Raw genomic sequence first — 23355 nt, 5'->3', positions numbered from 1 at the left:
CAACTCCATACAGAATAATGATTTCACCATGTTTGCAGTTGTATAACACACATACACAGAGGAAACTCCATGTTGTCCAGTTGGAAGAGCAGTATGTTTCTATGCAGTTTATTGCACTGGGGCTGATTTTGACATTAAAGAGAGATTAAAGCGCATTTAAAGCATCCTGCAAATGAAACGGAAATGGCGACTAACTGCGCGAATTATTATCACACACAGTTGCGCAAATAAAGTGATATCAGAAATGCATTGTCGCTGAAATCCTGAAAGTAAAAAGATGCACATTAATGCTTCTTTGTGACCAGTTTAATGGCGGGTTTTGTGAAATTGTTATGCGTAATTATGCAATTTTTCGGGATATTCACAGGATAAACTCCCGATCTCCTTTGTCTGATAAACGTCTGACATGGAGCCCTGGTGGCGCAGTGGTTAAATGCCTGTACTGCAGCCATTCACTCAAAACCACAAGGTTGCGAGTTCAAGACCAGCAAAAGGGCCCAAGCTCGACTCAGGCTTGCATCCTTCTGAGGTCGCTAAAATGAGTACCCAGACTGTTGGGAGCAAATTAGCTTACTTGCTAATTAGCTTACTTGCTGTTCACCGCTATGATCTTTGGAATAGCGGTATATAATTAAAACAAATTATTATTATTATTATTATTATTATTATTATTATTATCTTTAATTTACTGTATATCTTGTTCTTCCTCCAAAGAGGCAAAGGCAGTCCTTTAAGACAGTCACTCCTTTAATTTTTTATCCTGCCTTCATTCCGAAGAGCTAAAGACAGTGAAGAAGATGCTCTCTTCATGCTCTCCATCCTTATCCTCACAAGAACCCCATGAGATAGGTTAAGACAAAAGAGTATTAGTTGTTCCTTCAGTAAGCTTTGTGGCTAAGCTAGAATTTGAACCTATGTTTCTCTATGTACACTACACTACAATAGGATCTGCTGGTAGATCACTGGGTAATGAGAAGCAGAGACTGGGAAAATAACCTTTTTAGACTTTTGCTCTCCGGAGACTAGTATTCCGCGTCCTATGGATCAGTAGTACTAAGTAACCTATGCTGAAGTTACATAGTACCTCTGATCCTGGAAATACTATGCACCCTCAGCATTGCAACCAATCATAGCCTCATCCTGTTCTTTCAGGAGACATTTTAGTGTCACATCGGTTATGCAGTCCTTTATCTTGTAACTGCTATATCACCATCTTCTTCCCTTAATTTTTTTAGCCAATTGAATAATAAACCATCTCTTGCAAGTTTCATTTCAGTGATGCCTATAAGGCCCAGGGTTGAACAGAGCTCTGTTAAATGCTATTTGTGTCACACTTGTGCTATTTACATTGGAAATGCTCCATTGGCTTCAGCCCTGGACGCTGAGAACTCTTTTGCTGACAAAAATATTTAAAGGGTATGTGGCTGATCAAATGCATATGTGAAGGCCGAGCTTGGTTGGCTCTTCGACATGCAACCTTTTCTCTCCCCTTTTCTCTCTTTCAGCTCTATATTCAAGCCTGGCGTCCTGAGAATTTGACCTTATCCATTGCCAGAGCTGCATATGATTCCCACCCTCTGAGGCTACAGGGAGTAAACAGAGGGGTATCATACCAACAATACCAGCCTGTGGTGATGCTGGAGCAAGCCTATATTGTCCAGTGGGATGGCAGAGCACCAGAGGAGGTCATCCTTTATCCAGTCAACTTCAATAGGTAGTGAACTGGAGAACAATTTGTGTTTTAGATGAAGTTTGTCTTTGCTGATTTTTTTAAAAGGTGTAATTTATGCTTCCTGGGACCCTTATGCTAATATAGCAATATGATTCCATTGTGGATGGATTCCAATATCAATCCACTACCATGGCAACATCCTATGGAACCATAGGATTTGCAGTTTATGGATGGATATTTATACGTTTCAACCACAAAATCTCTATTGCCTTACTAAACTACAAGCCCCAGGATTCCATAAGATGTTGCCATGGCAATTAAAGTGGAGTCAAAATGGTTTAATTGTGAAAGGGACCCTGATTATTTCATTTATAAACTCCTGAAAACATTGGCCTATTTAAAAAAACAACATGTTAACAAAAGAGGAAAAATGCATCTGCTTTTAACTTCTGCTGCTATTTCTCTGATGTGCAAAGCTGTTTCTCCTTCCAAGATTTAAGTTACTGTTGGCATCTTGGCTTCAAGATCAAATCCAAGGGATCCCTGGCATGCTCAATCTCATTAGTTTACATTAGCTGCTGAACTCATGATTAATTTCCCATCCACGGTTTCTGTGTGTATATATGTGTAAAGGGCAGCAGTGGTTATGATCAATGCCTTTGCAGGGTTATGTGTTTTCCCCTCTAGTAGTTTAAAAACTGCACTTGCTATTTCATTTTTCTGTTATATAAAACTAAAAGAACAACACAGGACTTTTCTTTGCTGAAATAATTCAAAGCCAGCACATACCAAATCTGGGCATTTCCCCCACCCCGTCTTCTTTGTTTTCTGTTAAGTAAAACTTAGAAAGGTATTCAGTACTTCCCTGGAGGCTTTTCTGTGTTGTACTTATTACCGCTTTCCCTCCCTCTGTAATAGACTTTGTGCACAATTCCTTAGTTGATTAGATTCTCAGTTAGTAATCCAGTTGAGATTACTGTTTTTGGGGAGGTATGGGGGCTGGTAAATAGGCTCTTCTGAAAATGAGGTTGTAGAAAATTCAATCCTTGCATTGTTACTTCTGAGCCTGCAAAAACACTCCCCTCCATATGCACTTCAGCATTTTATGTGACACTGTCATAGAATCATAGAATCACAGAATCATAGAGTTGGAAGAGATACCCAAGGGCCATCCATTCCAACCTCCTGCCATGCAGGAACTCACAATCAAAGCACCCCAAACAGATGGTCATTTAGCCTCTGTTTAAAAACCTCCAGAGAAGGAGATTCTATCACATTCCAACAAAAAGTGTTTCTAGTTTGTTTTTTTCTTACAGTGCTGTAAAATGAAAGTATAAGTAATAAAATTTTAATATTTCCAGAGAGCTGGCCTTGCTATTCTATACCCTCTAAGTTTTACATAATAAAAATCAGAGAAGAAGAACATGAAATCTGGAATGGAGTGAATGTCCAACTTTGCTATGTGTTGGCCACAAGCTTTTGCAGACTACAGTCTACATGCTCAGATGAGTGAGAAATAATCTCAGAAGTTCAGTGTTTTGGGTGCTGGGCTAAGACTCAGAGACCAGGGTTCAAATCTCCATTTGAACCCCACTGGGCAACCTTGGGCAAGTCGTTCTCATTCAGTTTCAGATGGCAATGGCAAAACCCACTGAACAAATCTTGCCAAGGAACACTGTGATAGGGTTGCCATCAATCAGAAATGACTTGAACAACAACAACAACAACAAATGTTGAGGATGGAATGTGAAGTGCAGAAACTGTTGTTGTGTGCTTCCAAGTTGTTTCTGACTTATAGCAACCCTAAGGCAAACTTATCATGGGGTTTTCTTGGCAAGATTTGTTCAGTGTGGTTTTTGCTTTTCCCTTCCTCTGATGCTGAGAGATTGACTTGCCCAAGGTCACTACAATTAAACTACAATTTTATTTTAACAACACTGACCTGAAACAAACGTGATGATAAAAACATATTTAGGCATTGAGCATGACAGTAAACAGAAGTTGGATAAGTGTATGTTCTTGAAGTGGTTTTTTTTCTTCCAAGATGTACAGTGGTACCCCGGGTTACGAATTTAATTCGTTCCGCCGCCGCTTTCGTAACCCGAAATGCTTCGTAAGCCGAAAAAGCCATAGGCGCTAATGGGGAAAAGCCGCGATTTCGTGCGAAATAGCGCCGAAAAGCACCAAAAATTTTTTCGTAACCCGAAAAAACCTTCGTAACCCGGAACAGTTTTTTTAAATGGATTTTTTTCATAACCCGGAAATTTCGTAAGGCGGCGCATTCGTATCCCGGGGTACCACTGTATCCTGTTTCAAAGGGGTGTCTGTGCTGTGCAATGGTTGGGAGGAAAAATTTGATGACACCCTGTTTGTTGTTAACTGCCTTCAAGTTGATCCCGACTAATGTCGACCCTGTGGATGAGACACTTCCAAGACTCCCTACCCTCCTCTGTTCTGCATAGGTCTTGCAAATTCATACCCATGACCTATTTAATAGAGTTCATCTATCTAGCATACAGTCTTTCTCTTTCTACATCTCTCCACCTTTCCTAGCATTATTGTGTTTTCCAATGAGTTGTGCCTTCTCATAATGTGAGACCTCGTGTTTATCATCTTGGATTCCAGGGAGATTTCAGGTTTGATCTGTTCTAGGACCCATTTGTTTGTCTTTTTTGGCTTCCATGGTATCATCACCACTCTTCTTCAGCACTCCATCTCAAATGAATTGACTTTCCTCCTATCTGCTTTCCTCACTGTCCAGCTCTTGTAACCGTACATAGTGATGGGGAATACTTTAGTATTTTGATCCAAGGTGCGGGAACTGTGTTACTATTTCAATTTCCTCATTGTCTAGGTTGGTCATTATTTTTGTTTCCTTTATGTAATCCTGCCTTTGCATTTTCTGTGTACTCTATGGTAAATTCAGTGGGCGAGTGTCTGTGTTGCGTTGTAAAAGATCTCCCAGTTCCAGTTCTTGGTGCCTTCATTGAAAACAAAACAAAACACACACAACAAAATCAAAAGACCAGGGAGCAGATTTGTGGACACCTCTGCCTGTAATGCATGAAAACTACTGTCACAGCAAGCAGATACTATTGATTTATGGGAACAAATAATCTGATCTTGCAAAGTCAACTTCCTTTGTGAAATTTTCAGTGTGGATTTCCTGTCACTTTAATAAGTCACTGCTCCAGAATATTTTGTTTTGTGTCACATCATAATATAATTTTCGGGCTATGTGTCCGCGTTCTGGAAGAATGTATCCCTGATGTTTTGTTTTCAGCTGTGGCTGGCATTTTCAGAGGGTGGTGGCATGGAAAAGTATGGAGTATATATACCTTTGGGACCCTTGTTTGGGAAGAAGTAAGGTTTTTTAATGTTAATGTGAATGGTGGAGTTAGTTTGTATGTTGTCCTCACAAAAAAAAGGTCCTGGTTCGACACCACTTTAACTGCCATGGCTCCATCCTACCAATTTATGGCTTTATGAGGCACCAGCACTCTTTCAGACCTTGGAGAGCTTACACATCCCATGTTTCCATAGTATGGAGCTGCAGTACTTAAAGTGGTGTCAAAGTGCATCATTTCTACAGTGTAGAAGCACCTTTAGTTGGCAAAGAATAGGGTAATTCAAGGGAAACAGTCTTGGTTTCTGCTGCCTTATGTTTTGCTTGCTAGTAGGCGACTGATATTTTTCTGCTTAAAGTGGCAATTTTTGTCATTCTTGAGGATGTCCCTTAGGTTAAATATATCACGATCATTTGCACCTGGGTCTCATTTTATTAAGCGAAAAGAGTTGGAATGGGAATGGGGCTTTAAGAAACCCCATGGTTGATGATTAACTATTTGACATGAGGAAGAATGCAGAAAATGCCTATTTTGCAAAAGCAGGAAACATGATTGACATGTTTAATAGTAATCTCCTGGTCTTGCTAAGCACAGCATGATAGCATAATGAAGTTATTTTTACCCCAGTGGACCTAGATAGCGGGGGATGTGGATGTTTTTGGAGCGGCAGCCATAATGTATCTGGAAGAAATATCCAACGCTGGCTAAGAAAAGATCATAGGGGAAATTAAGAATTTTAACATTGGGGTTTAGGCAGTTCCTGAGGTCATCTGTAATTCTGACACTGAAGATGTGTGTGTGATTAACTCCTCTATTGTCCTTGGGATATGAGAGGTTTGCCAGAAGAGTGTAAAGTGGAATGAGCTTGAAAAGATTTGAACCTTTTGAGTTGGCATAGCTTTATTAATTGGCTCTGACAAAATATCAGTGCCTAGTTCTGACTGCTAAGTCTTTAACAGGGTATTTGTATATATGTGTGTGAATGGCCTACATACCCTAAAGGCACTAGATCCCATCTGATCTTGGAAGCTAAGCAGAGTCACCCCTAGTTAGTACTTGAATGGCCAACCGCCAAGGAATACCAGGTGCTGTAGGCTATATTTCAGAGGAAGGAACTGACAAAACAACCTCTGAGTATCCCTTGCCTAAGAAAATGTTATGAAATTCATGGAGTCACCATAAGTCAACAGAAGACTTGAAGGTGCCTACCCACACATGTATGTATATAAGTATGAATGTATGTGTTGGAAGGGACAGTAAATGATGCGGCTAGAAGAATTCCCCTATCTGGAAAAGTATTTAGGACTAGTTAGCTTGGGGGGGGGGAGCATATTGTCCCTCTCATATAATGAGCATTCGGTGTCAAGCATATAAAATACAGTAACTTATATTAATATTGCACCAGAGAGATTTTGTTGTGTGATAACGTGGAATAGAAATGGATTAAATTGGCGTTAGCTGCATCCACACTGCAGTAGTAATCTGCTTTGACACCACTTTAACTACTGTGGCTCAATGCTGTGGAATTCTGGGAATTGCAGTTTGTTGTGGCACCAAAGTGGAACTGATGTACATAAGATAGTTAATACTGTGAAGGTGAAAAATATTTGAAGGGAGTGCATAAGTTAAATAAACAAAAGCCTTCTGGCTTTTGTAGGTGGCATAACTATTCACTCCCCGAGTCAATACTTGGTAGAAGCATTTTTGGAAGCAATTAGAGCTGTGCATCTTCTTGGGTGAATCTCTATCAGCTTTGGCACATTTGGATCCTGCATTTTTTGTCCCTTCTTTTTGGCAAAATTGCTCCACCTCTGCTTGGTTGGATTGGGAATATTGGTGAACAGCTACTTTCAGCAGATTTTAACAGGACTGAGGTCTGAGCATTGACTGGGCTGCTCAGGTTCTTCTTTTTAATCACTCAAATGTTACATTGGCTGTGTGTTTACTTGTGCTGCTAGCAGGTGAGCCCCAGTCTCAAATCCTTTGTAGAGTGGAACAGATTTTCCTAACTATATGGTTCCTTCCATCTTACCCTCAGTCTGGATCATTCTCCTAGTTTCTACTGAGGAAAAGCATCACCATAACATGATGCTTCCACTGCCATGCTTCATTATGGAAATGGTGTTCTTAGGGTCATGAATATCGTTGGCTTTGCAACACATATAAGGTTTCCCCCAGCAAGGCCAAATAGTTCAATTTAGGATCTCTTTTCTATGTTTTCTGTATCTCCCATGTACCTTTTTTGCAAATTCCAAATGGACTTTGATATGGGTCTGTTCCAGCAATGGCTTTCTTGCCACACTCTTGTTAACCTCCGCTATGGTCCAAAACATTGCAGAAATAATCCAGTTTGAAACCACTTTAACTGCTGTGGCTCAGTACTAGGGCATTCTGGGAACTGTCATTTTGTGAGACATTTAGCCTTCTCAGTCAGAAAAGTCTGGTGCCACAATAAACGATAATTCCCAGGATTCCCTAGCACCGAGCCAGTGCAGTTAAAGCTGTCTCAAACTGGATTATTTCTGCAGTGTGTTTTGGACCTATGCGGAGCTACTGGCTCATAATTGTTGCATGGACAGTTTCTCCCAACTCAGCAGCCCTATGCTTTGGAAGGGTTAGGGAAGAGAAGCTACTGCAGCAGCCAACACTGTGTGCACATTCATAGCCAGCTTCAGGAGGTGGTTGGTAGCCGTGGTTATGTGCTCACCTTCTTCCTCCTGGAAGGCGGCATTTGGCAATGTGGAAAACAGTTCATGTGACCATGGATCGCCAAAGCACTATCATGGGGAAATGTATGATAAGAAATGATGCCAACCTGGCATGCTTCCACTAGTGCAATTGTGGTGGGACAGCAGGCTGGTGTGATGCAGTCCTAAACTGGTTCTGTTTGTACTTTCTTTTGGCTTCCTCAACTTGACAGTTTCCATATTCTTTATTTATAACCTCCATAATTCCACTGCTAGCTCTTATGAACATTTAAATAAATTTCAGCTCCCTTCCTCTTGCACTAAAATACCAGTATATCAGAATCAAAGGTAGAATACCAGCCACCTATATATTTTCCCTGGGTTTTCTGCATTTTAAAAGGTGTTTGTGAGCCCCAAGGATAAAAATAATAATAAATTGGCCCCTGGACTTGACACAGTTGCCCATCCCTTGCCTAAATGGAATGTAACTTCACAAAAATATAAAGAAATGGCGAGGTTCAAGAGACTAAGCATGTTAATAAAAGCGGAGTTTGCCAAAAGGAGAGTTTGCGGAGGTGGATAGGTGCAGTTGGCAAGGCTGGATCAGAACCTGGCCAAGAAGTAAACCTAAGGTAAGCATTTGGTCCAACAAGCTAAGACGTGCTTCCCTGAGAACTTTTGTCTTTGCTTGTTTTGAAAGGACAAAATTGAATTGGTATTCTTAAATTCAATAAGCTGGCTAGGTTGGATGCATGATTTAATTGCAAGCTGAAATGCTTTCAGAGTCAAATGGTAAGAGGACTGAAGAGGCAGGCTGTATTTACCATTTGTAGTCAGAAAGGTGACGGTAAATAGGATTAAGCACTCAGTATTACTAATAAGCCTGAGCATGTTTGAGACTTGGTTAGTTGCCTAAAGGAGAAGCAGTTGCAAACTTCTCCTCTGGGCATTTCTTCAGAATGGGTTCCCAGGTAGAAAACGTGTCTCCATATGGATTTATATTTATTTTCCCTTATCAGGGTAAAATGCATAGTTATTCTTTCTCTGCATTTTATCCCTTCAGCAATGTGGAATAGTCTGGGAGAGGGGTCAGAGAAATAGGCTTCACAGCTGAGTGAGGATTGGAAACCTTCCTTGGCAGAAACACTAATGACCACACAATGCGGTATATCCATTTTGTTAATATCCATTGAGACATTATTATGCATTGGATGCTGAATTTGAGACTTAAGAATATCGTTGGGAATTCAACCATTGTGCCACGCAAAGGAACCAAAAGGTTATAATAGCAGAGAAGCTTCTTAAAAGTGTAGGCCAGAGCAGATATTCTCTCTCTGTGTGTCTGTGTTTATTTATGTGCCTAGAAGTTGACGGTCAGTTTATAGCAACACCATGAATTTCATAGGGTTTTATTAGGCAAGGAATTCTCAGAGGTGGTTTTTGCCATTTCCTTCCTCTGAAATCAAGCCTGCAGCAGCTGATATTTGTTGGCAGCCAAGTACTAACCAGAGCTGGCCCTGCTTTGCTTCCAAGATCAGACACGATCTGGTGCCTTTAGGGCATTAGATATTCTAACCCTTCTAAAAGTGCTCAGACTTGCTCATTAGCCAGGCAACAAGGAGCATTTCACTTTGGTCCATGGGACTGCTGTGCATTCTGCTTTCTCCTTGCAGTTTTTATGGGATGCTTCTAAAGGGGAACCCCTGTTACATGTATTTACCAGCCTAGCAAATTCATCACAGTGTTGTTGTTTTTTGCTGTCATGGAGAGGAAGAGTGCTTATAGGATTGTTGGCTATAACTCAACTACTCAAGTTTTGCTTTGACTATATATTCCTGCATTGCAAGGGTTTGGACTATATGGCCCTTTTGTGTCTTCCAACCCTATGTTTGGATAGAATAAGTTTGTAAAAGTTCATATTAGGAGTATTATTCCAAAAAACTAACCTTTCCAGCTATGGAAGGGACTTTGTAAGCTAAGATTCATAAAATCATTTGTTTTTCTCTGGAAATTTTAGCGATTCTACCTCTTGGGATGGAAAGCTGCCGTTAATGTCGGCTGATCCGAAAGTGTTTCGCTATTAATTCTTATCTAAACCCTTGTCGTTTTCTCTGCGGTGTAATTGGCATTGGAGACAAGCAGGATGAATTGGCAGGCTCATACTCTATCTTGGACCAACAATAGCAACACTAACCAGAGACCCGTGCAAGAAGCTTATCTTAGCTGGTTCACTGCAAGTCAGTTAAGATTAAAACTAACTGGGCAGAACAAAAGACCAAAAAAAGATTCTTTTAAGTGCCTGTTCAGTCTTAATGCTCTGGCAGTGGAAGTGGAGGAATGTTTAACATAAGACTGGAAGGAATGCAGATATTAAAATTCTTAGATTTATTGGGTTGACCTCAGATGGAAGACTTTAGGGTGGTAGGATTTGGCACAGAGTGCCACCTAGAAATTGCTGGCGTAGTACAGTAGCTGAGGCGGGAATGAAATTTAAGGGAGGAAATGAAAAATTGCCACTCTTGGCGAGATTTACGAATGTTCTATAATAAATTCTAGTACTTAGGAGAGCACCCTGTATTGCATCCAAAGAAGTGGATTTATATCCATGAAAGCTCATGTGGAAATAAAATAGTTAGTTTTAAAGGTGTTGCCATATTTATTTTTCTTTTCTCCCCTTCCCTCTTTTCCATCTTTCTTTTAATGCAAGGGGTTAAGAGGATATATGCCCCCCAGCAGAATCTGCCTGCCTTCTTTGCTTCCATGTTCCCCAAACGTATCCACAACATTTTGGAGTCAATCTTGTTTTACAGGTGTAAGGACCAGTAAGGGCTTCAAAAACAGCCTGGGGGTTGTATGTGTCCTGTCGTCTCTACTTTTCCCACCCAGGATCTAATAATTCAAAATATGTGATGTGCCATTGTCATATTCCAACTTTCCCAGCCTTTCCACCCCTTCCTTGGCTGCTATTTGCAAAAGCAGTTGAAAGCGAAGAATATAAGACTATTTCCACATTCTGTTGTATTAGTGTATTGTGGAGCAGAAAGGGAAAAAAGAAGATGTATCAATACCAGAGGTGGTAAGCTGGGGAGTGCAAGCAAGGGGTAGCTCTTAGTAGAGTCACATTTGTTAGCTTTCCGTGGGTCACTGACTGTACTAGATAGGCCAGTGGTTCAACTTTTTTTAATCACAAAACCCCTTTAAATATCTTTTGCTATCACAGACCACCAAGACTTAAGACTTAGAACCCTGAAGTTCATCAGATATTTAAAGGTTCTAAAAATTTATCACATGGGGACTGGATGGGTTCAGGTGCACAGCAGATCACTTTCCCATCTTTGTCCCAATTGTGTGAAAACATTTCAGAGACGTCGCGCTGTGTCCCATCATTTAAGCGGAATTGTATTAATGTGAACTCGCAGTAATACAAAATGACAGGACAGTTCCACTTCAGTGACAGGACAATGACAGGATAAGCACAACATCATGTCAAAGCCTTTAATGCAGTCGTGGTCAGTTGTGATTCAGTGATGGGACAATGACCAGATAAACGTGACGTCATCTGAAAATGATAAGGATGGGACAAGGACATCTTTTCCCTGTGTGATAATCTCCGAGGTCTAGTCCCCTTGTTCCTCCCCTCCTATGCTTTTTGGCCACCAAAGACCTCTCTGATGTAACTCTACTGCTGCATATGGCTCCATCTGCACTGTAGAAATAAACTAGTTTGACACCGCTTGAACTGCCCTGGCTCAATCTATGGAATTCTAGGAATTGGAGTTTGTTGTGGTCCCAGAGCAGAGCAGAGTTTACAGCAGGTGTGCACAGTTCCCTTACTATACTATGAAAAATTATAACCCCCACCATGCTCTGTAAAGCCCCCTCCCCATTTTGTTTTTACTCATTATGCCCCTGCAAGTCTAGGAGTTGTGGGGGGCAGTACTGCCATAGCTTGTCCCTAAAGCTTAGAATCTGGGCCAGCTAATGGTCCAGACTGTTGCTGAGTAGGATGCCTAGACTCCAGATAAAATACCGCTGATATTGCAACCCTATCCTGTTGCCATTGGGAAACATAATACTGGTGTATCTTCTCATCTGTATTTGAGGAGCTTTGAATAGGAGTGGGGCAGGGGAGGAAAGAATGAACAAGACAAATGAAATTTTATGCAAGCACATTCCCTGATCTCTTTCTCAGGCTTCATTTTGGTTGAGGATATCATTTGCTTTGTTGAATTAGGATAAAGTTTCTGTCTGTCTCTCGCACAGACACATACCCGTCTCAGAACATTTTACTGACTGGCCCTTGAGACAACAGACAAATGGCATCCCCTCTCATATTCTACACATACTGCATTCTACAACCAGACTGCCAGTTGAATGCAGGTTGAGTATGTTTGGGACCAGACGTGTTTCAGAGTTTGGACTTTTTTTTTTTAGTATTTTGGAATACAGGTAGTGTAGTATGTACCTGTTTGTATTTATGAGCCTGGAGATGTGATGGTGGAGAGAGATGTGAGGATCTGTAAAATGGTGGGAATCGAAGTAGAGTACTTGTCATGAATCCATGCCTTCTACCATTTCACAGATTCTTATGTCTCTTTCTAGCTGCATGTCTCTTGCATCTCTCTGTAGTCTCACATCTCTCATATCTTTCTCCAGCCATGTGTGTCATTGTTGTTATTGTCTGCTTTCAAGTCATTTCCACCTTATGGCGACCTTAAGGGGAATCTATCATAGGGTTTTCTTGGTAAATTTCTTTAGAGGGGGCTTGCCATTGTCATCCTCTGAGGCTGAGAGAGTGTGATTTTCCCAAGGTCACCCAGTGGGTTTACATGGCTGAGCCAGGATTTGAATCCTGCTCTCCAGAGTCCTAGTTCAAATCTCAGAGCACTACACCACGCTGGTTCTCCAGACTTTCAAAAGCAGTACATACTGTATATTCCAGAACTGAAGCCTTAAAGTGTCATGTCAGTGCTCAAAAATGTTCAGATTTTAGAGCATTTTGAATTTTCAGGTGGACACTCATCCTTAATCTTCGAGCCAGTTTAGAGGACTGGATGGGTTTGTGGCACACACAGCTCTTCCTTCTTATAGGGGCCACAGGAAGAAGGGCCAAGAGATGTCACACATTCCTGGTACCTAAGACAGTTGCTTCGTTCTGCCTAATACAAGGTATACTCCTGTTCTGGACAGTAATATATAGAGCAGTATTTTTCAAAGTTTGGCCCTCCAGGTGTTTGGGACTTCAACTCCCAGAAGCTCTATGCAATTTGGCCAGCAATCAAGTATTCTGGGAGCTAAAGTTCAAAACATTTTTGGAGGACTAAAGTTTGGGTACAATTGATGTAAAGGATGGCGCTTGCTCTTGCCAAAGAGCCACAAATGAGAGGGTGAAATGCATTTTGAAGTGATGGGTAGAAAGGCAGGTACTCCGTGCTTTTGTACACACCTCTTGCACCCACCCCTTTGTCCCTTCTGGCATCTTGCGGTGTGCTGTATTTCTGGGGGAAAGCAACAGAGAGAGGAACTGTCTTAACCACTGCTCTCTGTTGAATGCCTAGCTGTGCTTTTGAGCAAGCAGTAATAATTGACACACTCAGGCAGCGTGTGTTCAGCTGTCCTCCCACCATTATGCCTGCTTTGTTAAGTGTTATTCTTTCTTGCTTCCTAAACTGTTAATCATACTCTGATTAAATTCCTTGCCAGTGATGCACTCTGGTGGGAAGCTAAGATAAATGGAGCAAGGCTTGAACAAGCCTGTTGCAAGCATGCCCAACGTAAGGCACTATTTTAATTTTCCTTTCCCTGCCTGCACCCACCTTTATGAGCAATCTTCTCTGCGGGGCGGGATAGAAGAAGAGGAGGATGAAAGAAACTCTTGGCAAGCCCAAGAGCTATTAGGCACTGAATGTTATTGTGTACAGTCTGCAATTTGAATTTCAATTAGCATCAGCTGACCATTCTACCTAAAATGACCCCCAGTGTGTTTTTGGTAAGGGGGGGCAGGGGGGCTTGCTCAGCCACCTTCTCCGTTCATCTTGGATCAGCATTAAAGTACTGTTTCCGCCAGCTCACATGAGAGGGATTGCAAAGGGCACCACGAAAGGTGAAGAAATAGCACCTTTGTTCTTGATTTTAGTAAAAACCAGAGCTTGGAAAAGTTTCTTTTTGGGGGTTTACAATTCTCAGAATATTCCAGCCAGCATGGCCACTGCCCTTACTAGTGTGTGTATGTGGGGAGGGAAAGGGATTATGGGAATTATAGTTAAAAAGGAAAGTGGCTTTTCCAGGTAAACACACAGCCAGTCTTTTGGTTTGCCTTTCATATTATAAATTCATGTATATTGCTATTTTCATTGCATATTTTATATGTATAATTGCATGTGAAAAACATAAACATCCAAGATGAATCCCGTACTTGCCTTAATTTCCCAAAGTCATACTGCTCCAGCTACCTTTTACTGGTAGGATGCTTCATGCAGGTCTGAAGCATCCTACCAACACAGAGAAATGTAAGGTACTGCACTTAGGGCAGAAAAATGTAATGCATGGATATAGGATGGCGGACACCTGGATTAAGGAGACTATATGTGAAAGGGATCTAGGAGTCCTAGTAGACCACAAGTTGAACATGAATCAACAGTGTTGCAGTAGCTAAAAAGCCAGTGTGATTTATAGTGTCGAGATCAACGGGGGTTGGACTGTATGGCCCTTAGGGTCTCTTCCAACTCTATGAGTCTGTGATTCTAGCATGGCTGGTAATGTGCCTCATTTGGTAGGGCCTCAAAGAACAACTTTGGGTCCAAGTGGGTAAATATGAGAGAAAGAAACTCTCTAGGGACAGTACTGCAGGAGCCCTCTTCTCATTGCAATTGCACTTGTCAATGAAAATGGAAACATACCTCTTTGTGTAATAGCCATTATTGCACGTCTTTCTGATTGTGCGATTGGGGCTGCCATTGCACTCTCTTTCTGACTCCCCCTTAACTCTGCCTTATGGCCTACCCAGAATGCCTTTGGTTTTATTTTTATTTTTATTTATTTTACTTTTAGAACGAACAGATATAGAAAAGTAATTAAGACAACCAGCCTACTTGTGTGAATTGCTGGATGACAGTGATGTGGCAAGGATGACTGCAGTCTTGAGATTCCTGCCTCTGGAATTTTTAAAGAGGCTCCTTGTAGGTTTTGGAGATGCTTAGCGTGCCAGGGAATGCAATAACCTTGCAATAGTTTGCACTGATCCCTGCTTCTTCAAAGGCAAATATTTGAGATGGAAAGCAGAAAGGTAAAATACCTTTCTGATAATAAAAGCTAAAAAAATATGTTATTGCCAAGTAAACTGGCCTGTGTTGCTCAACTAGGCAATAAGGAGGGATTTGTCCTTATCTCAGCTTGCTTCCTCCTTAAATATAGTTTCATTAATTGGGCAGCAGCATAAATTTGAGTAAACAGGTATTCTGTGTATTAGGGAAACACTGTGGTTTTCATTAGGGTTTGCTATAATTAAATAAAATTAAGTATTTTTCTGTGGCAGAGATAAGTAATTTAAAAATCTTGAAGCACTACATTTCTATCAATCAGGTTGCTATTAAAGGCTCAGGAGCAGAGTCAATTTTTTTAATGGCAACCTTGTCACACAAATAATCATTACTTGGGAAAAAAACCTTCTAATTTCCAACTCCTTTTTTTTTTAACCTAAGTCCATTCTGTGTGTTTCTAAATTGATGTTTTCCATGTTTACTCTTGAGGCCTCAAACAGATTATTAAACCAGACTTACTGGCATAGTTTGAGAAAGTTGCCTTTGGATTACAGCACTCACAATCCCAAAGTCTTCATGGCTATGGGGCTTTGTAATCCAAAAAGGAACATTTCTAAGCTTTGTTTGCTATCTTGTATTCACAAGTAAATGGAGGCAAACAGCTATGAGTCTTGAAATGGAAAGTTTCAAAGCATACAAGCCAGGCCTTCATGATCTGGCTTTCCCATCATGTTGCCTAGTAAGTCAACAGATCTAGCACATTTTACAAGGGAGGCTAAAGGAAGGACAAGCTGTTCTAGATATCAGAAGCCAAAATCAAATTCATGCTCCTTTCTTCCTCCATTCCAGCCTTTGCAAGAGTGCGCCTTTTCAAGAACTGTTGGGACTTCAATCCACATAGTTGTGAATTACTGAAAATGAAGAAATATACAGTCACAGCTACTAGAGATCTGTTTGTCTGTGCATTTCTGAGAATGTCACCTTTCCATGACATTTTCCTGTTGTTATTATTTAAAAAGAAACAACAGAAAATGTGTGGGTTTATTTTACTTAGTGTTAAGCACGTGTAGTTCCCTAAAGATGGAACTGCCCATAACATTCTTGAGTGCAAAATAGTTGGCAATAGTTTTTGCACTGATGCCATCCAGAGTGCTATATAAAAATGCTAAATAAAAACAAAATCTGTAGAAAGTGGAGGAATGGGATACAATAATAGAACAGCTGGATGAAGACTCCCTGGGAAGACAGTTTCCTTTACAACTGCTTCAGGCTTTTAGCCAAAGAATTAAGTGATGTGGGGGGGCTTTAAAAATCCCATCATAGATTGTTTTTGTCAACTACGTTTAGAAATGATAGTGTGATATATTTGTGCATTTTTGTTCTTAACAAGCAAAACACACCCAGATATGCTCAGAAAATCACTGCATAATAATGGATATTTTTGCAGGGGAAAGATCGGGTGAAAGGTAAAGAGGCAGTTTTGCTAAATATGGGGAAAAAGCAAATCAATCCAACGTTGCCTGCTTCTTGTTCATCTCAATCGTAATAGCCACTTATTTCACTTGGATTTGTCAGTTTTGTGGTAAACTGTAAAATAAAATTGGATACGTGACATATAAAAGGCACAGTGCATGTTCTGTAATATGGCTGAATCTATTGTCATGGACTGGGCTTATGCAGACTGCAGTGGATCTACTCTAAGTATGACTTAGTATTGATCTAGCCCAACCACCCAAATTCCGTTGTTAGTCCTGACTAGAATACAGCCAACACAGTTCGATTTACCCACCATTTAATAATTCAACTCCTAACTAAATGGACTTAGGAAAGCCACAAAGATGCTACCTCCTTTCTCTTAAGCAGGGCTAGGTAGCTTCATTGACTCAAGTGGCCACATTTCTGTCTCCTGGAACCCACCATAGGCTACTCAGATTGCTAAAAATGACAAAGAACAGAAAGAGAAAAACTGGAAATCTTGTTCTGGTTTAGAGAAATAAAGCTATTTAGCGATGTTAAAACACTCCAAGGGCCCCATTATTATCTTTTAATAAAAGTTCGTTGTTGCTCTTGCCAGCTCCTAGGAATGGCAGTGTAGATGTTTCCCTTGAAAATAGACAGAGGCGTAAAAGAGTTTGGGAGGACTAAGGGCTGGATGCTTTTTCCGAATTGCACTTTGCCCATCCCTGCTCTACGGATTCAAAAAGGTTCAAAAGGACAAATGGTGCTAGAGTTTATCTGGAGTCAATTCTGGAAAACGGGGATTGTTCCCCGAGGAAAACTGAAAAATTGGTTTATGGAGAGGACTGTTCTCAGAACAAGTTGTCAGAGTGCTGTTTTACCACTGAAACTGTTACCCAGAACATTCATAAGACCAATGAGTCATGACTGTTTTGAAAATGGAACAGGAGCCAAAAATTTACCAAAGCGATTTATTTGGTTTTTCTCCCCCCAAAATGCAACCTTCCAATACTTGTTCTGGACAGACTTTTCCAGGTAGCATGCATTCTGGGAAGTCATTTGCTGGAAAAAATTCACTGCTTGGATTTTCACAGCTTGGTCACTGCCCTGGCCAAGGGTTTATGTCTTGTTTCAGTAACTATAGTGATACTGAAAGTAACAGAGGAAAAAAACCCACAATAATATGAGGTTTCTTCACTCCTAACCCCATCACTTTCAACAATTTTTTATTTCTTTATTTATATTCCACCTTTTACACAGTACTGAGTCTCAATGACTGACGTTTGCAAAATATGTTAACTCAAAATATGAGTTAGTATGCTAGTATGGGTAACTAGTGTGCCATGGCATCACAGTAAACTCCTTGGCATGCCTCGAAAATGTGAATGACTGCAGTAGACTATGGAAGATCCTTGTGATAATTTCTTAATAGTTTGGTCTAGTTTGTGAGTGCATACAGAAAATATGTGCTTTGGCCTTAAGCTTGAAGTATATGTTCCAAATATATATGCAAAAGAGACAAAGTTTGTGGTATACTCTTTTTTGGAGCCATGTACACTGAATTATGGAACCTCCATTTAAGCTGAAACAGGGCAGGCTCGAGATATTTCCTTTACTCAGAACAAGATTGTATTTGCCTTCTCATTTGATATAGAAAGAAATAGTTGCCTAGGCAGAGGAAGCATTCTTTAGCATTGGCAATGAGACAGTGTCCTTTGCTAACTCTGAAAGCAGAAAGGAGCATAGAACCATCTGCATTATATGCAGTTCTTTCCTCCAATACTTTGCTGCCTAATGGTAGGACCAGCCTCATGCAGAAAGCTAACATGGGGAAAAGGCTAAATGAAGACCATTCATCCAGATACAGTATAGTTTTCATTTGCAGGGAACTGTTTTTTTGTGTTTGTAGTACTTTTTTTTTTAACATAGGGAATCCCCTCCTGTGCGCAACCACTCTTCCAAGGCTACAGAAGGACAGAATGTCTAAGGTTGGTTCCAGATGTGAGATCTGCATAAAATCCTTTTGCTCATCCTGGTCAATGAGAGCCAATCTGTTTTTAAGCATTCCTGAAGTAATTGGAGGCATAATCTGAAGATCAAGAGCCATCGCTGCCCTTCAGCTCCTGTGGATGTTATATCAGTCCAGTAATAAAAACCAGCGCCAGATGTGAATCTTCCATGGCGTGTGAAGGAGTGGGATGGATTGGGGATTATGAGATGTGTTTGTGTTTTTCCCGCTTAAAGATAGATCCCTCAGCTGGAGATGCTTCCTTCCTTTTTAATAGCTCTTGTATTTTCTGCCAGTTTGCCTGCTTAACCTTTTCCTTTCTTCTTTCATCATCAGGGGAGACTGGATTGACGTTGCCTTGTGCTACCCAAAGGGTACCGTGTTCACTGTTGTGGGAGACATTTATCATCAACAGACAGGGAAGGCGCACAGTGTGAAGCACTACATGGCGGCTTCTTCCCATCTAAGCATGTTGAACGGGACTGATGATGAACGGCTCTTTTATTTTGACAATGCATCTGGGTGAGTGAAAGTGGCAACTTTGTGTTGGTCTTTACACTTGCCATTGAGTTGCAGACACCTATGTTATATATAGCTGTATTGTATACACTTGGAGAAGTTATTTGCTGGACCAAGCTTACCATTGGCAGTGCTGAGACTCTGGGCTTTGTAATCCAAATAATTAACTCTCCCTAGACTTTGTATCCTGTTTGAAAACACAACTAAAGAGAGAGATTATGGAACGTATCACTTGGTTTAAATCAGCTCCAGCTTGATGGGCTGCAACTAGGATGTGGGATGGAGGCGGGGGTTATTTCACACTAACTCGCTGCTGAATCGCCGGACGCCATGAGGCTGGTTCCAAGCCTCGCTCCACCAGCACTTCTTAGAAGTTGGAAAACTTTCTGACTTGTAAAAAGTGCTGGCGGAGTGCGGCTTGGACCCGGCTGGGACCTGGGCTGATGGCGGCTGGTGATTGGGTGGCAATTTAGTGTGCAATAATCCAGCCTCCAGGAGACTGGAACCGATTTAAAACGCCAAGCACTAAGCCTACTTTGCACCACCTCACCACATCCAAGGCATTAAACCATCTGTCCAACACCTATTTTGTGTGGGCACTTTAAGAATTGCCTGAGTATAAGAAAAGACCGACCTCTTGAGACCCGTTTCTCAGGGAACTTGGGAGGGTTGAGCAGAGATCTGAAGCTTCCCTGTCTTCAGAGCCCATTTCAAATTGCACAGTTATTGCCCTATGATTACACTTTAACTGCCATTGCAACATCCCATGGAATCCTGGGTTTTTTAGTTTGGTGAAGCACTAGAGCTCTCTGGTTGAAAATTCTAAGTAACCTCCCTAAGCTGCAAATCCCAGGGATCCATGTGATGGCACCATGGCCGATAAAAGTGAATTCATACCACTGGGATTGTGTGATATGAATGGGCTTTTGGCCTATCGAGCTTCAGTCAGGAATTTCTCCTCTCCTGAGCTGTATTAACAATAGTATTGAACTTAGGACCTTTGGCATGCAAAGCATGTTCACTCTCACTGAGCTGCATGCCTTCCAAAGTCGTCCCCCTGCTTCCATAACCCACGTACTGCACATGTATCTGTTTATATGTCCCGAAGCTCAGTTATGAATTTTTGGTGCTTCTGTGGTACAGATGAGAATAAAAAGCTAGCTAAAAATAGTAACAGCTACATATGTTTGTCCACAATGTAGACCACATGTTTGTAGTTAATAAAAAAACAACAACAACTAACCATATGGAGGGAGACGGTAGGATTATCTGCTGAAGTTGGGGCAGGGGGAGTGTACACTGTGTACTGACATGTTTTCCCTGCATTGCTTAACCCTAACCTCATAGTTTGTAACTGTCAGTTTGGGAGGGAGCTAAAAATAGAATCTCGAGTTGTATATTTAGATATCATCATTGGCCCATTGAACCTTGGAATGGATTTTGCAGAATGCAAAGAGACAGTCTTGTACTTTGCATCCTTTACAATGGCAATTGGGAAATAATTGTTTTCGTCTAGTCTTTCTTGGTGAAGCTGCCTGGAATGTTTCTGCAAAATTATGTAAACAGATTGTTTACCAATGTGCAGTTTCATCACGCAGTGTCTCATAATGACATTTTGTAAATGCTCTCTCCTTTTAAATTCTTAGAACATTGATTCAATTTATTTCTTTGGCCTTCCAGGGTTCAATGGTTTTTCCATATAGCAAATAGCTGCTTTTTCTTTTTTCCCAGTCTACTCTTCAGAGCTTACATTTCATGATGACAGTGAAGCTTCCATTTACTTTTCTGGGGGAAGTATAATGGCTAAGAAAATGTCAAAATGAGGATGTTCCCTTGGTTCTAATCCCGATTTTTTCCCAGGCGCTCACTAAAAGATGAACACAATGTGATACGATTCACACATTGTGATTTATTTTGTTTTGCTTTGTTTGCCCTTTTACTGAATAGCTATGACTACATTATAGATGGATTGATTCAGACATGGAAGCCACAACCCTGAGTTTGCAAGATGTATTCAGGCCTACTAATGGCCGTGGCTCTTGGAAGTCTCTCATTCATAGGGTTACAATGATGGTAAATAATAACAAACAGCTTGATGGCAAATAATAATTGCATGGAGAGGCAGATTGGGACCATAGCTTTGGAAGTTGGATATAGGGGTTCACCACAGATTCAGCTTGAGTTGAGGATTTCTGTCCCCTACCTTTGCATGCATGCTTTCTCTCTCATTTGTATTACAGTCGGCCCTTCTTATACACAGATTTATTTATACATGGATTCAAGCATCCATTGTTTGAAAATGTTCCAAAAAAGTATAAATTTCAAATATCAAACCTTGATTTTCCATCTTTTAATAAGGGACACCATTTTGCTATGTCATTATATTTAATGGGACTTGAGCATCCATGGATTTTGTTATCCACGCTGATCTTGGAACCAAACCCCAGTGTATAACAAAGGTCCCCTGTAGTATAATTCACGCAGGGAACTGTGGACTAGACTGCCTTGAAGGGTAGGTAATGGACTCTCTGTCTTTGGAGGTCTTTAAACAGAGGTTGGATGGACATCTTTCAGGAAGAATATTTGTAGAATAGTTCTAGACCCAGTCTGGTATAGCTGTTAGGCTATTAGACTGGGAGTCTGGAGATAGGAGCAAGCATGGTGTAGTGGTTTGAGAATTGGACTCCATTAGACCAGAGTTTGAATCCCCACTCAGCCTTGGAAACCCACTTGAGAAAGTCATACACTTAGCCTCAAAGGAAGGCAAACCCCATAAGTTGGAAATGACTTGAAGGCACACAACAACTGTGAAGATCCAGGTTCTACTCCACGAGGATCAGTTATTCATTGCCTCATCCTGATATATCTGGCAGGGTTGTTTTGAGGATAAAGTAGGGAGGACGTAAGCTATATATGCTGCTTTGAGGAAAAACAAAATATAAGTGTGAAAAATGACATGTTTGAATGGTCAGACAAATACACTCAAATCGTTGGCGAGTTACTAATTTTCCTGGGCTTTTTTGCAGCTTTAGCATCTTTAGCATCTGTGCTTTTAGTAAACTAGTCACCTTTTCCTTGCCATGTACTCAGGAGAAATGGAAAACTGTGCAGTGTCAGAAGTGTTCTGATTCCAAATGGTGACTGTGTTTAATAATTGGTTGTTATTTTTAATTTATTGCCATGCTCTTTGTGTTGCTAGGTATCTCCTTGTCCACCTTCAAGCTCGTGAATTTCGGAAGGGACACAGCTACTGCTCTCAACATGGCTGTGAACGTCTTAAAATAATGGCCTCTATGTCCTCTAGCCTTCCTGGGAGCTGTGCTCCAAATCCCTTTTTGGAGATAGATTTCTGGAAGAAAGCTTCACAGCCGATGAGGATTTTGCAGCGGGCTCAGCCTTGCAGTCAGTGTGGTTCTTCTTGGGTACAGTACAAAATTGTTTTTCATTGTGTTAAGAAGGATACGTTTGAGGCAACCTGTAGTGCTAAAGTGATCTGCAAATACTATCATGACAGTCCATATAGCCATGTCCCAAGGAAAAATCGGAAAATGCAGTCATAGGTGTTAATCTGTATCAACAAACTAGCTCAAGCACTTTCTGCTATTAATATGTCCTAGAAAGTAAGCCTGTTGTTGTTGTATGCTACAATAGGCTAACACAGTTATTCATTTGAAAGAGCCTTATTGGTATAGCAGATAGAAAAGTATCCAGAGTCAAATGAATGATCAGTTTTACAACAAATTGTAACTTTCAGTTAAGTGTGTCAGGTTTTTGGGATAAGCTCTGCCTTGTTCAGAGATGCTGGAGAGATGGTCCCATTCCCTCCTAAAAGGAAACAATAATGCTGTACTCCATGAGTTTCCCAAATTACAGTTGCACAAAATTGTTATCCTTCAACCATCTGTTTAAGGATACGCTGCTGACTTTAGTTTTAAGAGCATAATTGCCATGATGGATCAGATTAAAGGCCTGCTGTTGTGCCTCCAAACTGTGGATAGCCACCCAGACCCCTGGGGAGAACCACACTAATGTACACACCCACACCCACATATCTGCTGTTGTAAATGTTCTGTTGTCTCTAGACAATTGCTTTGTGTTAGCACTCAGAGCTTCTGGGAAAACATCCAACTCACCCAGGCTTCTGTAAACAGATGCTAACGTGTGTGCGGTGCTTGAATGGTAGCTACCATGATTTATGTGGTTGTGGAACTTTGGAAATAATTCCCATGTGGTAGAGGCCCTGATTTACAAAATGGGTGCTTTGGTGTGCTGAATTTCAGGCCTGCGGGTGGCTCAACATAACCCTGCTAGCTATTGTATGTGGTTTGCCTATCATTTCAACTGGGTCATTCTTTCAGAGAGTTCCCCATCATCTGTAAACTAAGATATTATCCCTCAACACAGA

At 41.0% G+C, this 23355-nt stretch overlaps 1 protein-coding gene across 4 annotated transcripts in view; it reads left to right on the top strand.

Annotated features, from left to right (window-relative positions):
* Positions 1 to 23355, top strand: part of LOC121935613 (cell surface hyaluronidase-like) — a 76197-nt gene that overhangs the window by 43182 nt on the left and 9660 nt on the right. For all 4 annotated transcript variants that reach the window (XR_006104826.1, XM_042477326.1, XM_042477325.1 and 1 more), the window contains 3 exons: positions 1506 to 1714; positions 18768 to 18953; positions 22150 to 22372. Coding sequence is in view for 3 of the 4 variants with exons in the window: in XM_042477326.1 (XP_042333260.1) it covers positions 1506 to 1714; positions 18768 to 18953; positions 22150 to 22372 (618 nt within the window). In the remaining variant the exon portion in view is untranslated. The remainder of the gene's footprint in view (positions 1 to 1505; positions 1715 to 18767; positions 18954 to 22149; positions 22373 to 23355) is intronic.

The sequence above is a fragment of the Sceloporus undulatus genome, chromosome 6 (genome assembly GCF_019175285.1).
Source record: "Sceloporus undulatus isolate JIND9_A2432 ecotype Alabama chromosome 6, SceUnd_v1.1, whole genome shotgun sequence".
Classification (NCBI taxonomy): domain Eukaryota; kingdom Metazoa; phylum Chordata; class Lepidosauria; order Squamata; family Phrynosomatidae; genus Sceloporus; species Sceloporus undulatus.
This window is presented reverse-complemented; position numbering and strand designations above follow the sequence as displayed.